This window comes from Rutidosis leptorrhynchoides, chromosome 6 (genome assembly GCF_046630445.1).
Source record: "Rutidosis leptorrhynchoides isolate AG116_Rl617_1_P2 chromosome 6, CSIRO_AGI_Rlap_v1, whole genome shotgun sequence".
Lineage (NCBI taxonomy): Eukaryota > Viridiplantae > Streptophyta > Magnoliopsida > Asterales > Asteraceae > Rutidosis > Rutidosis leptorrhynchoides.
In genome coordinates this window covers 142,516,019-142,535,815 of record NC_092338.1, presented here as the reverse complement: position 1 = coordinate 142,535,815, position 19,797 = coordinate 142,516,019, and the positions used below count along the sequence as shown (strand labels likewise).

The following is a 19,797-nucleotide window of genomic DNA, read 5'->3' as shown; positions in this document are numbered from 1 at the left end:
TGGGTTTTTGAAGCTATGAAAAGTAAATTTAACCATGTAAACATTTAAATGTATGTATACAATTGAATGTTACCTAAATAAAAATGTCCTTTATTGTGGTTAATGACAAAGCATTGGAACACATAAAACATAGGAGTTATTTAAGGTTGACCTTGCATTTTGTAAATGAAATATAAGTTCTAATTAACAATAGAGTTGTTTTTAACATGCCATAAAAAAAAAAAAAAGGGTCTAAAATAAAATACATATGATGTATATGCATAAGTACAATATTACATTATCCGTCCAGTATAACATTATATTATAATGCATATTATTAGTGGTGTACCGACATTTATGGTGATGTACAGATCATCACCTTACTTATATATGTTTTTTTATAAGCAAGCTTTTTATTAAAATAAACAGAAACATATACAGATCATCACCCTACTTTTTATATTTAGAATGATAAAAAAAAGTTTAATAACACAGTTTAGTGTAGCATGAACATGCCCTAAACCTGTTATTAACACAATTAACTCTCAAGAAGGCGAGACCACATTCTGATTGAGTTTACACAACGAATTAAGAAACTAGGGTTTAATCTTCGTTGAGTCTTGCACATTTATTATGGAAGATATACGCAATCCATATCTAGCTGCCCCTGTACGTCGAAAATGAAAAAGGTGAAAGCAACAAAGGAACATGAAAATGTTCGTTCTTTTGTGATTCTTTGATCTCAAAAACAATCGATACAAACGGAAAGAAACCATGCGGATTATATTTTCCGGTGTTGAAACTTATTCTGTACACACCGGGGCTCAAATCATTGACCATTTTCATCAGTTGACCACTTCTTCCATCTTTATCGGTAGTTGATGAACCATGTAAAATCCACTTGTCGTTATCCACGTTACCAAACACCGGTCCTGCCAGGTTGGCACCACTGTACATTTCTAACATGACTTCAATCCCAGAAGCAGGACACCCTCGAGCTACATCTAGTACATGAGTTGTGATAGGTGGGCGGGTCCGTGTAGTTTTCGGAGCCGATTTTGTATCGGATGTTGTTAATGGAGCAGTCAAATGCGATCCCAAAATAGTCACCCTACCTTCTATATTATAAAAATAATTACGTCATTGAAAAGGGATTAACAAATTAGCCAAAGTATGTATTTTATATGTGGGACTGAAATGGGTCGGGTCGACACAACAGATTCTTTTAATTTCTGTTGTTAAGATGCATAAAATGCTTGTACAATTCAAAACTGCCTCTTTTAAGTCTCCACTTAAACACTCTTTACAAGTAATTTATGCACCTCCACGACAGCCCTGAAGGTTGTCGTTAAATAAACCTTAATTTATTAAGTATAACAATAACAATTTTAGAAAAAAAACTGCAAAAAAGGGGTTTTAAGTCAATCAAACTCAACGTAAGCTGCCCAACCCGCCCAATTTGCCTAATTACTTATTATTGTTATAAGTCAAGAATCCTTAATTTAATAGTTATAGCAAACAGCAATTTTATAAATTTTTTGCAATAAAGGTGTTTTAAGTCAACTCTAAATGCAACCTGCCCGACCCGCCCAATTTGCCAACTTTATTGGTTGGAAAATGAATTTGTGAAAAAAAAAACATTACCCTCTGCTTTGGTGACATCACTTGCAGTGGACTGGACTTGAGTTGAAGCAGTAAATTCTTTGTTTGAGAAAAGCTTTTGAAGACGCAATTCAGTTATTTTCATTTGTTCTTGGGCTGCATTCTCAAACTCAACAATTGGCCTGTTTGAGAAACGTCGCTACAATAGTAAAACATAACATAATATATATGAGAGAAGCTTATCGATACATAAATTAGTTATTAACATATTGCATATGAGGAAGGACAAACAAAAATATTTCACCAATATTCATACACAACGACATATAAAACGTTCTGTAGACTACGTAGCCCATAAAAACACAATTACATATAAAACGTTCTGTAGATAACACAATTGCCTGTAATGTTAAATTCACAATTCCATAAAAACTAAAACAAAAAGAAAATATATTCACTACAAAAATAGATTCATAAACATGATTAAAAGAAAATTACTACTACCACCATTCATTCAGGGTGCGTTTGATTACCATTCGGCATTCAGCGCGCTTTTTTCTGACATCTGAATGACATATGGTGCTGAATTGTTCAAAATTCAGTGTTAAACTATTTATAGCTGAACTACTCTTACCATTAAGTACCTAAATTTTATGTAATATCCTATCCTATATAAATTGTATCAAGAACACTTATTAAACAACTATATTGCCTTTCTATTCATGCAAAAGGTTAATAAGATAGAACTTGTGGTTGTGATGTAGTGGATTGACGCATTCTTCCCGTAGGGGAGATGCGGGTTCGAATCTTTTCACACACAATTAATTCTCAAGTTCACCCCCACATTACGTGGGACGCCTGGGTTGGAAACCAATTTAAATCTCTTCGTGAGAGAAGGTGTCTCATTAAAATAAGCCTGGCTGAGAGGTTTTACAGGATCCATTTGCGGACCTCTACCCGGACACTGCCCGTATGGATGTGTTCCTGGGTACCGTCGATCGGGTTCAGGTTTCCGCCCGAACGTGTGTGTTTCGTGCAAATGATGAGGGTCGTTGAAATAAATGATCTGCTGATGCAAAAATCGCCGTTCAAAAAAGAATAAAAAATAAAAAATTAAAGGTTAATAAGGTAATACTAATCATTCATATTGTTCACTGAAAATGATTATCAAACAGGTTATTATATTTCAGGTTATTATATTTTCATTGAGAACCAATTTTATTCAGAACCTTTGAATTATTCAGAATATGAACCATTTAACGCCAAATCATTCAGTTAGATCAATTATCAACAGCAGACTCACTCATATTACTACCAGAAGCAAGTTATTAAACATGCTTTTAGTACATAAAACTGGTACATATGTAATCAATACCTTCAACTCGGATAGTATTTCAGGAGTAGTCCTTCCAGATGCACATATAAGTAAAACAAATCCAAACTTTTGCATATATCGAGAATTCCACTCATATAATTCCTGCCAAAAAAAATCCAGTTTATATATCTACAACAATCCAAAGCGACGTACCTTATTTTTATTTGCAACAACCTTGAATATAAACAAAGGTCAATATATATATATATATATATATATATATATATATATATATATATATATATATATATATATATATATATATATATATATATATATATAATACCTGTAGGGTAGAATCGGTTGCAGTGGCTAGAGCAGTGGACTGCTCCCCTTTACTCCAACTACAAACATAACAAAACATGATTTAGGCACCTATCTAACAACAATGCAATGATCGAACAAGACAGGGGCTTTTGTGTTTTTATAGCCTATAATGATAGTATAATAATACTAAAGTTCGATAAATTTCGTTTTCGTGTTTTCCTCTGCAGAAAAATGTTACAAGCTGCTTAACACACCTAATCGTACCCGAATACTTTGTGACCCAACTAAATTGTATTATGCTAACATCGGATTATTCTAGATAACATGCTATCTACCCTCCCCTGCCTCAAAAAAGAAATTATAATGATAATAATAATAATTAAACATAACATATAATTCATTGTATTGCATTTAAGAATCCTCTTATATTCATGGTTTACATTTTGCAATATTTCATATTTCATTATCCTACGGTAAAACTGAATAGCCCTTTAGCAGTTCTTTACAAGAAAAGGATGAAAATTCAAACGGAATTTAAGATTGCATAATTTAAAGTAATTACTGCGTTTGATGAAACGAGCATCTACCCAATTGCTTATAAGTTATAGGATACACACATTACTAGTTTACTCCCCAATATGTGCAAGTAGCCACAAGCAGATATCTTATGTTTGAAATACTTCAAACCGCGATTGAATTCAAAAAAACATAACAAATCATAAGCACTCTATAATCTTTAATCCCAATATAAGCTCTTTCTACAATTTAGTTATAAAGATTACAGTAGATAAAAAAAATATACTAAAAATCTGCAAAAATCCTCTGAAATTTCAGATCAGTTTCTATCTCTAAACTTACCCCTTTTACCTCAAAACACCAAATCAAATATTTTTCCAGATCCAAGAACCAAGATTTCAGATTACTTTAACCCAATTACAACAAAACTATGAACCTTGAAATTTTTCAATCAAGCAAGAATTATATAAATTAACAATAAAGATGCTAACTTTGCACTTGTTTTATGAGCAGTTGCAGAAGGGTTTTGACCAATTTGGGGATGAGCAGCAAATGCTTCAAGCCAACCACTTATATCAACCTGAAATGATTAAACCCATCAAAATCAAAACTTTAAAGAATCTTGATCATATTAATTTAATTAAAGTAAATAAATATAGGAGACCTTATTGAACCATATGTCATTGGCTGCAGCAACAGCTTCGTTGTAGTTAAGAAAAGGTCCATTAGCTACCATTTGTTCCGCAAATTTAGTGCTACCACAACATGCAATGAACTCATTTTTCCCAAATTTTGTTGAAGACATTGATTTATTGACTGATTTACTGTACAATTAAGATGATGATTCTTCGGAAAAAAAAATTAGTCACTCACACTGATAGTTTTACTATATATATAGACAAAACTAGTGGCGTTGAAAGATCTACAGAATGGGCTTGGAACAGTCTTGGGTTTTGTTATGGCCCAGACACTGATGTTAGTTATCTTAATGGTCTTGAGTTTAAAGCTTATTCCTACGGAAAATTTCTCAAAATGTCTTCATTTTCGAAAGTGTGTAATAATATGTTATATGTTTTCAAAAATTCGTAATTGCAAAAATATATCATGACCACATATCACGTATCATGCTTGGTGCATGATGAATACCGAGATATTCACCTAGACAACCATTTTTCTTCGAAAATACGCACCACGCATGGTGCATGGTGCTTGTTGAGCCAGAACTTTGAATGATCGTATTTTTTAACTCGTAGCTCCGATTTAGTCACCGTTTTCATTTTTGAAAATGTGTATTTTTTTCGAGATCTATCAGTTGGTAAGCTCCCGAAGTGACAAAATTAATTTTAATATTAGACCTGATATTGTGATTTACGAGTTAACGTAGAAAAGGCTCGATGTGCAAAATGTGACGTTTATTAAAATTGATTGAGGGGTTTCATGTAGTTTAGTCAACAACAACAACAAAATTCAATACCACATGAGTGGTGTATGTGGAAGGTGAGATGTAGATAATCTTTCCCCCTATCCGAGAATAAAAACAAGTCATTTCTCTACCCACAGTGAAACACTCACAAAATTGGTGATAAATTTAACGGATCACAATTAGAATGTTCTATAGCAAGTTATGAGCGGTCGAAGTATGTTAAAAATTCAAATCAACGAAAACGTCTAAGTTGAAGGTCTTCGAGGCCTAATTTTTAAAATAACTTGGGACAAGCTGAAGCGACCCGTCCTAATCCATCCGGATGAAGTCCACATCGATTACAAACGATTCACAATAGTTGATTACATCGCGAGGTACTTGACCTCTATATGATACATTTTACAAACATTGCATTCGTTTTTAAAAGACAAACTTCCATTTCATCGAAAGTTGACGGCATGCATACCATTTCATACTATATCCAACTATAATTGACTTAATAATAATAATCTTGATGAACTCGACGACTCGAATGCAACGTCTTTTGAAATATATCATGAATGACTCCAAGTAATATCTCTAAAATGAGCAAATGCACAGCGGAAGATTTCTTTCGTACCTGAGAATAAACATGCTTTAAAGTGTCAACCAAAAGGTTGGTGAGTTCATTAGTTTATCATAAATATTCATTTTCATCATATTAATAGACCACAAGATTTCTATTTCTCATAAATATACGTCCCATGCATAGAGACAAAAATAATCATTCATATGGATTGAACACCTGGTAACCGACATTCACAATATGCATATAAGAATATCCCCATCATTCCTGGATCCTCCTTCGGACATGATATAAATTTCGAAGTACTAAAGCATCCGGTACTTTGGATGGGGCTTGTTGGGCCCGATAGATCTATCTTTAGAGTTCGCGTCAATTAGGGTGTCTGTTCCATAATTCTTAGATTACCAGACTTAATAAAAAGGGCATATTCAATTTCCATAATTCAACCATAGAATGTAATTTCGATTACTTGTGTCTATTTCGTAAAGCATTTATAAAAGAAGCGCATGTATTCTCAGTCCCAAAAATATAAAGGGTAAAAAGGCAAATGAAACTCACAATAATGTATTTTGTAGTAAAAATACACATGACCATATTGAACAATGCAGGGTTGGCCTCGGATTCACGAACCTATATCATTTATATATGTTAAGACATATAATGAGCATGTAATAGTAATCAAACCATTTTCTATATTAATTATATATCATATTACATATATTAATGTATTTATCATTTCAAATGTTATGTGTGTATATATATATATATATATATATATATATATATATATATATATATATATATATATATATATATATATATATTATACCTATAAGTATTTATTATTATTTTTTTATATGATATTAATAATAATATTTATATATCTGATTAAAATATATTTATTTCTTATATGTAATTTAAGTAATATTGTATAATAATAAATAATAACATTTTATTTTAAAAACAAAATAGTATGTAATTTCTATATATAGTTATTATATGTGTACCAGATATATTTTTATACAAATAATTTTTGATTTGTTAAAATAATGATTTTTATAATAATACAAAGATAATGTAAATAATAATAATAATAATAATAATAATAATAATAATAATAATAATAATAATAATAATAATAATAATAATAATAATAATAATAATAATAATAATAATAATAATAATAATATTAATAAAATGATAAATAAAATTAATAATAATAAATAGGTTTATACCATCCTAAACATCATGGATTCATGTATCAATATCGACATCATTAACATAATCGTCTTCGTCATCGATCATCATAATCGTCATATCATACATATCGTCCTCATATGATCATCTATCACCATCATGATCTTTATATCAACATCATCATGATCATATTTATAATCATGATTCACTAACTCATTATCATTACAACTTCCATCTTAATCTAATCATCATCTCATCATCATTCATTTCCATCACCTATAATACATAACATCATCTTCACACGTATTATTATCAATTTCATTCGTAACATCTCCTCATCATCATCATACATAACCTTATCATCATCATCTAAACCTTATCATTATCATCTTTACATTTCATGTATTATCATATCATCATCATATTTATCGCCATTTTCATTTATTATCATCACTTCATCCCGTAACCCTCATCTTCCTTCATTGTTACGGATCAACACCTAAACAAACATGGCCCAAGTATTCATAAACTCTCACGGCCCAATATAAAAAGAAAAACACGGTTTATTCAACACAAATCTTGATCCACCATGAAACCAATTACTTGGCCCATCTCCTAAGATGAAGGCCTGCGGCCTGTTGCCCACTTCGAAGTATAAAGAAAAAAAATTCGGTTGTCAACAAATACATGAAGGGTCATGTGAATAAAGTAAATGAGGTTTCAATGTTTTCATGATATTTGTTGCCGACATAAGTTTTTAAAAAAAAATCGCTGGATCCACTTGCCTAAAGTGTCGACTATCCTTGTATACACTGCCCCACTTGATTTAAAATATCACGCATGCATTAGTATTTTAATCACATTGATAAAATGGGTCGGCCATGGAACTCCTTTTTGCTCCACTTGTTTGATTAAAACAAAACTGTGTATAATATATTATTTATACCCAAGTTGTCAACTTAAATTGTGAGTATAAACGGTTCTTTTCATTACTTACAATAATCTCGCCCTCATTATCTTTTTCGCGTTTTACTCCCACAGAAACAACAACAATATATCGAGATGGGTTTTGATGGTTGGCTCACGGTTTGTTTGAGGGTTACAACAAAACAATTTAACCAAGAAACAGTACGCATTTAGGTGACGAGTTAGATGGGTTGAGGTGTGTTGGTTCTCAATCATCAAACATGATGGTGATGGTCCGTATGGTGGTGATGAGTTCCGGTTGTGTTTAAACAGTCGAGGTTGGTGGTGATGTTTGATGAGCTCAATTGTATAAGAGGGTGGCGACAAGGGTGTAGTTTAACGGAGGTGGTGGAAGGCCATGAAGGTGGTAACGGTTGTTCATGATTTAGACAAAAGACCATGATAGCCGATAATTTGGTTGGTGCAACATAAGAACGTACAGGGAACAAAAGTAAGCAAGTGATTTAATTTTGGTTTTTGAAATGTGGTGGTGACTATGAGTAACGGTGTTTATTTTTAAATGTTCTCCGAGCAGAGAGACAAGAGAGAGAGCGGTTGTATGTATGTATATATATAGTTTGGAGATGGGTGGATCTTGGCTCGCAATATGGTGTTCAATTTGATGAGAGTGGTTTATATATATTCTATATGCAGTATACATATACATGTAAATATGTGATATAAAATTTGAATATTAAAATGAAACTAGTACAATGATAATCTTAATAATCACCTCACTTTACAACTCACATGAATTTGGTTTTTGTCTGGTAAAGGAAAATGGATAGATATTGGCAAATCAAACAAAAACAGTATTATCTAAATTTCAATCAGGCACAGTCATCTTCATTATAATATTAATTCATTTTACAAATCGTGTATTAAGAATTTAATTCTACCGACAGTTTTTACGGACTATTATCGTGCACTATTTGAAATCAGTGGCGGGTAAAAGTCTTCGAAAAAAAAATCCCAAATTTTTACAGTTATTATATTTATTTATTTTGGTCATTATAGTATAAAATTCGATCATTAATTATTAAATAAAAATTACATCAACTGTCCCTCTCATTTAAGGGTAAAATATAAAAAGTGATAAAATTAATTAATTAGATCCTAAATATACTTTTAATAAGCCTACAACTGATATAACCCATTTTTGTGTTACCGTTTATTTTAAAATCACTTAAGTTTCTTTTTAACTCGTTTATTAACAATCAATATGACAATTGAGCGTTACCGTCGTTTATTAAATATTTTCGAAATCACAAAATATATATTCTATATACTTTATTTATATATATTCTTTAAATAATAATAATTACGTATTATTATTATTCTTCAACATTGATTATAACAATATATAATATTTCTTTTTATAATTTACATATATGTTTATATATATACATATATATATACATATATATATATATATATATATATATATGTATTTAATTATATGCATATCTATATATTATAATTTAAATTAATAATATTAAATGTACTTATATTATTTTATATATTTATTTCCAACAATTAAATCATATATTATTTTAAATAATATTTCAAATAAAATTATATATATCTATTTACAAATTAGTTGTTCGTGAATCGTCGGAAACAGTCAAAGGTTATATGATTTCATGAAATAGTTCAAAACTTTTGAGACTTGATTTAATAGACTTTGCTTATCGTGTCAGAATCTTATAAAGGTTAAGTTTAAATTTGGTCGGAAATTTCCGGGTCATCACAGTACCTACCCGTTAAAGAAATTTCGTCCCGAAATTTGAGTGAGGTCGTCATGGCTAACAATAAATATGTTTTCCTGACGAATATGAGCTGATAAATAGAGGTTTATCATTATTGAACAATACAGATAAAATAATTCGATTATTCGAAGAGCACGAATGAAGCTATCACAAAAGAGTGAAATGAATAAATGGAGTTTCGTTTTAACTTTTGACGTTGCCTTGGTTGAATTCTGGAATTCAAGGGATTTAAAAGAAAGTCTTCGAAATTTAAAAGATTTGATTCTTCGGCGAAAAAGGAAATGAAGATCTCTATAAATAAATACGGTGATCTGCCTCGATTACTCTGTCTGGTATTTCCATTATAAATTAAGCTATTCCGTTCCATTATTCTCACCATTCCTTTACTTTCTTTCTTAGTTCATACATCCAAAAGATTTTGAGAATGCTTAATCCAGTTCTAATCCTTGATATTTTTCTAATTATCATTTCTGTCATCCTTCTTTTTAATCTTCCACCAGAAGAATCTGTTTACTTCTACTATTACCTTGGGATGATACTATTCTTAATTATACCGTGTTTTTATGTTGCGATAAACATTGATATCCACGGTTTGTAATTTATGTGTTGTCATTGGGCTTTATATTCTCCCTTATATTTCGGAGCTCTTTGCCTTTTTATTCTCTTCTCGACCTCTAGTAAAGCGAGTAATGGTCCAGAATTCGTAAATATGGAGTTTCGAATGAACTCCATGTTCTAAGCAAGAAAGAACGTGATCGCGCGATTTGATTTGTCAAATTACCAGAATCACTGTGAATAGAATTATCAAGAGTATACTTTCTTGATATGTTCAGAAGTTAAGCAGAATGAAAGAGTTATGTAACATGGCACATGATGACGTTATGAACTGTGAATCATCACGTTTCATTAGAAACTCAGCATGACTTACTGTAATATAATCACGTTGATCAAGTGTCATTATATTATACTAACTCATGCATCAGTTCCCAAAATTACTTCAATAACATTCATATTTTAAGCTCGAAAGTTTACAGAATATAGAAACTATCAGTTTCTATATGATGTAACACTGATAGCACGAAGAGATTAATGATTTCAGATAAGAATAGTTATAAAAATATCTTCAGAAATATGGAGGATATTTATAATGAAAGATACGATAATACCTTTGAATATCTAAGATCAGAGGATGATGGAGACTATTGTCCGCAAGGGTTTGGAGTAAGGAGCAATATATTCGCTAAAGACTTCAGCAGGCATTGAATCATTTGGATTCTTTGAAGTCAAACTTATTCTTTGTGATTTATCCACGACGTCCTTCATAGTTTCGCATAATCCGCTTTTTGGTACTAAATTTTCTATTGAGTGTTTCCAATACTCCATTCTTTCTTATCAAACTTTCGACGGTTAAGGTCGTGTACAGTTTTTGCTGCTGTATTCAGCTTTTTCAGAATTTGTGGTATTGATTTGTAGACTGGGTGCTGTTCAAAATTTTAGAATTGAAGATCATGATTCCAAGAGATAAATGTTATATGTTTACATATAACTGTTGATGTAGACATGCTGCGAGATTTCAAAATACTGCTTACTAATTCCTGGTAATTGGTATGGCAATTCTTGTTACAAGATGCGGATGAGTACATGATGAGACTTCAATAGATAAATATAGTGATTTGCCGGAGGGATTTAAACCAAGGAGCGATGAGGTTGCTGGTACATCTGCTGGTAATATGGTGGAATATAAAAGGTTCCCCGGTGACAATAAAGAGCATACATATAAATCAAGGTGATAATAAGGTTGTTTCGAACGAAAAATCGAAGTTGACTTGCCGGAGCTTTGACAATATTTGCTACTTTGAAAGGAATTACCAAGTTATTTTGGGTAATATTTACACTAAAGGAATTAGTACAGATACGTGTTAAACGTTTACTCAGGTTCCGAGTATTTTTATGTGCAATACTATATGCATCAATCTTTTCTTTCGTAGATGAAGTGCGGTTGGTTCATCCTATCGATTGAAGTGTTTTCAAGAATTATGAAAGGTTTGAATCGCAGATTGTAATCGTCAAGATACAAATGAGGTTTAAGATGAAATCAAGTGGCAAACTTGAAGAATTGTTTAGTTTCATATATTATAATCAATATTTTAATTTATTTTAATTGTCCAATCTTATTAGTCCACAGTCGATAGTCCACAGTTGATAGTCTAATAATTCATATAAAGTTTAATATATAATATTCGAATTAATTAATACATATCGTGACCCGTGTACATATCTCAGACTCGATCACAACTCAAAGTATATATATTATTATAGAATCAACCTCAACCCTGTATAGAGAACTCGATCATTACTGCATATAGAGTGTCTATGATATGTCAAAACCTTGTATACGTGTCCCGATATTTAAAGTACGTAAAATAAATACAGAAATTAAATGACGATAAATAAAATTGCGATAAATAAATTGCGATAAAAAAACTGCGATAAATAAAATGTAATCAGTTAGCTAGGAACAGTTAGCTAGGATTTTGTTAGCGTGGATTCTTAACAGAATTTCTCATAGTTAATTTGTTTGTTTCTAACAAATTTTATTTTGTCCAATGTTTTCTTCATTATGCCACTTGTTGGATTCTGATAGGTCAAAATTCAAATATGAAATTGAATGAAAATGGTTATTCTGCGGTGAACAGATTCGTATCTTTTTAGATCTAAGTAGGATAGTAAAGGACTGTTGAATCAGATTCGAAGAATGTACAGTTTAACTTATTAATGTAAAATCTAAATATTTCTAGGGTATTACCTACCCGTTAAAATATTTTTACCATTAATAGTTTGTACAAAAGAATTTTTAATTACAATCTTTATGAAAATATACTTACATATATATTTTCCTTAGATGTAATCATGGATTTAATGAGTCAATATGATATTAAACTCATTTAATTTACCGTTAGAACAAGAATATATAATCTCTAAAACATTAGAGATTACATAATCGTCATGTCGAACGAAGATAAATGATGTAGAATGATTTGTAGAACAATGATTATGCTCGAGGTACAGAATGAGATATTGGGGCATGTGATGTTGAAACTTGTATTGTTGGTGGTACTGTTGATGCCGGTGATGTTGTTGAAACTGGTACATTTCGCACCATATTCTCCAAATTGATTACTCGAGCGCGAAGTTCGTTGACTTCTTGTATTACTCCGGGATGATTGTCGGTCTGAACGAGCAGATGAATAAGGTTTAGAATTGTGGATAGAATATAATCATGGCGAGGTACTCAGGAAATGAGGGTGAGAATGGCGTTTCAGACTGTTTCGCCGATAAGTGCTTCAGGTTCTTCACCAAGAGGTGAATTGTGGTGGATGGAAAGGATCACTTTCTTCTTGTCTCCAATGATTTAGTAGGCTACGAACCCATCAGATGAATTGAGGATGGCTGATTGGTTGATCCATTCCGATCACACTGCTTTCGGAGCTTGAGTGAAACTCTATGTCGGAATAGCTGTCGGAATAACTATCAGAATAGTTATCGGAATCTAAGGGACTCAAACTGGTTGAGGGACTCATCTCGTATGATTAGATGAAGGATTTTCGATAAGGAATAGGATATGATGTAGATTAGTACCCTGCAATACATAATTTACATATGCATATATAATACTAAAATCCCATAAGTTACGGAGGAATCTACAGAAACTGTCAGGTAAAGGTAACAATAACAGATACGCTAAGATATGAATTTATCTATACACTGTCTATGCAATAAATGCAGTAAGACGTGTCTAGACTTTAAGGATGATAAGCAAATAATTTTTCGACACTAAATGATAAGCAAAACTTTTGACATGCAGACACGGTCGAAGTCCAGACTCACTAATGCATCCTAACGACTATCAGTTAGACACACTAATGCAAGACCTGGTTCGCTAAGACCACCTCTCTGATACCAACTGAAGCGACCCGTCCTAATCCATCCGGACGAAGTCCACATCGATTACAAATGATTCACAATAGTTGATTACATCGCGAGGTACTTAACCTCTATACGATACATTTTACAAATATTGCATTCGTTTTTAAAAGACAAACTTCCATTTCATCGAAAGTTGACGGCATGCATACCATTTCATACTATATCCAACTATAATTGACTTAATAATAATAATCTTGATGAACTCGACGACTCGAATGCAACGTCTTTTGAAATATGTCATGAATGACTCCAAGTAATATCTCTAAAATGAGCAAATGCACAGCGGAAGATTTCTTTCGTACCTGAGAATAAACATGCTTTAAAGTGTTAACCAAAAGGTTGGTGAGTTCATTAGTTTATCATAAATATTCATTTTCATCATATTAATAGACCACAAGATTTCCATTTCTCATAAATATACGTCCCATGCATAGAGACAAAAATAATCATTCATATGGATTGAACACCTGGTAACCGACATTCACAATATGCATATAAGAATATCCCCATCATTCCGGGATCCTCCTTCGGACATGATATAAATTTCGAAGTACTAAAGCATCCGGTACTTTGGATGGGACTTGTTGGGCCCGATAGATCTATCTTTAGAGTTCGCGTCAATTAGGGTGTCTGTTCCCTAATTCTTAGATTACCAGACTTAATAAAAAGGGCATATTCAATTTCCATAATTCAATCATAGAATGTAATTTCGATTACTTATGTCTATTTCGTAAAGCATTTATAAAAGAAGCGCATGTATTCTCAGTCCCAAAAATATAAAGGGTAAAAAGGCAAATGAAACTCACAATAATGTATTTTGTAGTAAAAATACACATGACCATATTGAACAATGCAGGGTTGGCCTCGGATTCACGAATCTATATCATTTATATATGTTAAGAAATATAATGAGCATGTAATAGTAATCAAAACATTTTCTATATTAATTATATATCATATTACATATAGTAATGTATTTATCATTTCAAATGTTATGTGTGTGTATATATATATATATATATATATATATATATATATATATATATATATGTTATATTAATATTATACCTATAAGTATTTATTATTATTTTTTATATGATATTAATAATAATATTTATATATCTGATTAAAATATATTTATTTCTTATATGTAATTTAAGTAATATTGTATAATAATAAATAATAACATTTTATTTTAAAAACAAAATAGTATGTAATTTCTATATATAGTTATTATATGTGTACCGGATATATTTTTATATAAATAATTTTTGATTTGTTAAAATAATGATTTTTATAATAATGCAAAGATAATGTAAATAATAATAATAATAATAATAATATTAATAAAATGATAAATAAAATTAATAATAATAAATAGGTTTATACCATCCTAAACATCATGGATTCATGTATCAATATCGACATAATCAACATAAATGTCTTCGTCATCGATCATCATAATCGTCATATCATACATATCGTCCTCATATGATCATCTATCACCATCATGATCTTTATATCAACATCATCATGATCATATTTATAATCATGATTCACTAACTCATTATCATTACAACTTCCATCTTAATCTAATCATCATCTCATCATTCATTTCCATCACCTATAATACATAACATCATCTTCACACGTATTATTATCAATTTCATTCGTAACATCTCCTCATCATCATCATGCATAACCTTATCATCATCATCATCTAAACCTTATCATTATCATCTTTACATTTCATGTATTATCATATCATCATCATATTTATCGCCATTTTCATTTAATATCATCACTTCATCCCGTAACCCTCATCTTCCTTCATTGTTACGGATCAACACCTAAACAAACATGGCCCAAGTATTCATAAACTCTCACGGCCCAATATAAAAAGAAAAACGCGGTTTATTCAACACAAATCTTGATCCACCATGAAACCAATTACTTGGCCCATCTCCTAAGATGAAGACCTGCGGCCTGTTGCCCACTTCGAAGTATAAAGAAAAAAATTCGGTTGTCAACAAATACATGAAGGGTCATGTGAATAAAGTAAATGAGGTTTCAATGTTTTCATGATATTTGTTGCCGACAGAAGTTTTTAAAAAAAAATCGCTGGATCCACTTGCCTAAAGGGTCGACTATCCTTGTATACACTGTCCCACTTGATTTAAAATATCACGCATGCATTAGTATTTTAATCACATTGATAAAATAGGTCGGCCATGGGACTCCTTTTTGCTCCACTTGTTTGATTAAAACAAAACTGTGTATATTATATTATTTATACCCAAGTTGTCACCTTAAATTGTGAGCATAAACGGTTCTTTTCATTACTTACAATAATCTCGCCCTCATTATCTTTTTCGCGTTTTACTCCCACAGAAACAGCAACAATATATCGAGATGGGTTTTGATGGTTGGCTCACGGTTTGTTTGAGGGTTACAACAAAACAATTTAACCAAGAAACAGTACGCATTTAGGTGACGAGTTAGATGGGTTGAGGTGTGTTGGTTCTCAATCATCAAACATGATGGTGATGGTCCGTATGGTGGTGATGAGTTCCGGTTGTGTTCAAACAGTCGAGGTTGGTGGTGATGTTTGATGAGCTCAATGGTATAAGAGGGTGGCGACAAGGGTGTAGTTTAACGGAGGTGGTGGAAGGCCATGAAGGTGGTAACGGTTGTTCATGATTTAGACAAAAGACCATGATAGCCGATAATTTGGTTGGTGCAACATAAGAACGTACAGGGAACAAAAGTAAGCAAGTGATTTAGTTTTGGTTTTTGAAATGTGGGGGTGACTATGAGTAATGGTGTTTATTTTTAAATGTTCTCCGAGCAGAGAGACAAGAGAGAGAGAGAGAGAGCGGTTGTATGTATGTATATATATAGTTTGGAGATGGGTGGATCTTGGCTCACAATATGGTGTTCAATTTGATGAGAGTGGTTTATATATATATTCTATATGCAGTATACATATGCATGTAAATATGTGATATAAAATTTGAATATTAAAATGAAACTAGTACAATGATAATCATAATAATCACCTCACTTTACAACTCACATGAATTTGGTTTTTGTCTGGTAAAGGAAAATGGATAGATATTGGCAAATCAAACAAAAACAGTATTATCTAAATTTCAATCAGGCACAGTCATCTTCATTATAATATTAATTCATTTTACAAATCGTGTATTAAGAATTTAATTCTACCGACAGTTTTTATGGACTATTATCGTGCACTATTTGAAATTAGTGGCGGGTAAAAGTCTTTGAAAAAAAAATCCCAAATTTTTACAGTTATTATATTTATTTATTTTGGTCATTATACTATAAAATTTGATCATTAATTATTAAATAAAAATTACATCAACTGTCCCTCTCATTTAAGGGTAAAATATAAAAAGTGATAAAATTAATTAATTAGATCCTAAATATATACTTTTAATAAGCCTACAACTGATATAACCCATTTTCGTGTTACTGTTTATTTTAAAATCACTTAAGTTTCTTTTTAACTCTTTTATTAACAATCAATATGACAATTGAGCGTTACCATCGTTTATTAAATATTTTCGAAATCACAAAATATATATTCTATATACTTTATTTATATATATTCTTTAAATAATAATAATTATGTATTATTATTATTCTTCAACATTGATTATAACAATATATAATATTTCTTTTTATAATTTACATATATGTTTATATATATATATATATATATATATATATATATATTTAATTATATGCATATCTATATATTATAATTTAAATTAATAATATTAAATGTACTTATATTATTTTATATATTTATTTCTAACAATTAAATCATATATTATTTTAAATAATATTTCAAATAAAATTATATATATCTATTTACAAATTAGTTGTTCGTGAATCGTCGAAAATAGTCAAAGGTTATATGATTTCATGAAATAGTTCAAAACTTTTGAGACTTGATTTAATAGACTTTGCTTATCGTGTCAGAATCTTATAAAGGTTAAGTTTAAATTTGGTCGGAAATTTCCGGGTCATCACACAAGCCGCCTTTGTCTGTTTGCCAACAGATAGATCTCGAAATAATAAACCATTTCATAAAATTGGTGACTAAATCGGAGCTACGAGTCAAAAAATACAGCCAATCAAAATTATGGCTCAACACGCACCAAGCACCATGTACCGTGTGTGGTGTGTGTGTTTGCGAGGAAGAATGGTTGTCTCTATGAATATCTCGGTAACAGGCATCGCGTAGAACAAGCATGGTGCGTGGTGTGTAGTTAGGTGGCATTTTTTCAACTTCGATTTTTTGAAGACATATTGTTAAACACTTTCAATAATGAGGGTATTTTGACCAATTTCCCAAGTATAAAAGCCTCTTTCGGTGAGAACCAACTTTTTTATAAAAAGCCTCTTCCGATGAGATAACCAATCTTTTAGAAAGTTGGAGCTTATTACAAAGCTATTGATTGATTAGTTTTCTCAAAATTAAGAACCTTCCAATATTTTGAAAGACTCAACTTTCATTGTAAAATCAAGCGTATAGTTGTGTAATGTAAGATTACTTAGAAACATGGATGCAAAAAATATAATAAATATGTAGTATATATTTACGAATAAAATGATTGCAAACAATTTGAGAAACCAATGTCTAGATAGATGTGTGCAGATCCACTTAGACTATAAGTAAATACGTGACGATAAAATTTCTATTAAAAGTTAAAAGCGACACGAGATTGACAAAAAATATATGCAGATCCGCGTAGACGTCATGTAACTTTTAGTGTTGGAGATCGAGTGTATTTGAAAGTCTCTCCATGGAAAGGGGTAATCAAATTTGGCAAACGAGGTAAGTTAGCATCAAGATTCATTGGTCTGTTCAGTAAAAAGAAAGTATTGAATGATGAGATGGTAGTTTTGGATTTACCATTAGAGTTAGCTGAGATTCACAACACTTTCAACGTATGTTATCTACGTAAGTGTAAAGAGGAAGATGAAATGCAGATTTACCTTTGCAAGATCAGAAAGTGGATATCAATCAGAAATTAGTGGATGAACCAATCATAATTGTTGATATGAAGGTTACGAAATTAAGAAAGTGATATTGCATATTGTACACGTTTATCTTAGCAATATCGTTCATATTTTGGTCCTTTGAATACGATTTGGAGACGTTTTGATGGTTATTATGAAGAAATGAGTTTGAGAGCTGTAAATATGTTAAAGTTGGTTATTGAAGGATTTTTGTAGTTTATTGCATGTTTTCTGCACAATGGGGTTTAAGGAGTTGATTTGGTTCAAGATTGATGTTTAAATATGGAAGTTTTGGTGAAGGAAAAGGAAATTTCGAAGTGGTTCGCCGCACGGATACTTGGCGCGCCGCCCTAGTGTGTGTGTTTTTAAGGCCGATGCTGAATAAAGAAGTGAAGTTGAAAGTGCAGTGCAGTGCAGTGGCGCGCCGCTTAAAGTTTGGAGTGTCGCGCAACCCGATGAAGACTACTGGCGCGCCGCACGCATTTGTGGGCAGGTCTGATTCTGCAGCGTATTTAAGGCTAAATTAAACCCTAATTCACATTATCTTCACTTTGGGCAATTTTAGGCAGATCATAGGCGATTTTTGGAATATTTTGGAGAAATCCATCATCATCCTAACAACTCAATCATTCCGGGATCAAGGATCAATCCGTCTACCATTCAAGATTACTTATTCATCTAGGTTGATTTCTTTGTCAATACAATGAATTCTTTCTTTTCTTTATTTGTGATTTTGTGTTTAACCATGATTGTTGGCTAATCTTTTAATGTTCGTCTAGATTAATAACCAAGGTTTTTGAATGTTATATTTGTGATTGATGAATTATGCATGTTTATTTCAATAGTTTGAATAAAAGATCAAATCTTGTTAATGTTTAATCTTATGAGTTTGATTGATTAGTGTGTTTGTTTGATAAAGAGAACTCATGTCAATTTAATACACTAGTTTACAATTGATTTGTCTTAAGTGATTGTGTGCTAAACCGGACCAAGGGTGGTAGATTAAATTTGAATTCTGTAGAGCGAACGCAAAGGCAACTGTTATTCAAGTCTTTGTTTTAGATAATTAACTAGTCACGAACAAAAAGGTCTTAAATGA

General features: G+C 31.3%; 1 protein-coding gene across 2 annotated transcripts; it reads right to left on the bottom strand.

The window, feature by feature from the left end:
* Positions 1–277: 277 nt before the first annotated feature.
* Positions 278–4,582, bottom strand: LOC139852891 (uric acid degradation bifunctional protein TTL-like). Of its 2 annotated transcripts, none has more exons than XM_071842232.1 (6): positions 4,404–4,582; positions 4,231–4,319; positions 3,243–3,300; positions 2,957–3,058; positions 1,624–1,780; positions 278–1,097 (listed from the first exon to the last, which is right to left on the bottom strand). In XM_071842232.1, the coding sequence occupies exons 1-6, from the start codon at positions 4,542–4,544 to the stop codon at positions 637–639; spliced, it is 1,008 nt and encodes a 335-aa protein (XP_071698333.1). In that variant the 5' UTR covers positions 4,545–4,582; the 3' UTR covers positions 278–636. The 2 variants fall into 2 exon arrangements, with proteins under 2 accessions (XP_071698333.1, XP_071698334.1); XM_071842233.1 differs by having other exon boundaries at positions 278–1,094.
* Positions 4,583–19,797: the final 15,215 nt, after the last annotated feature.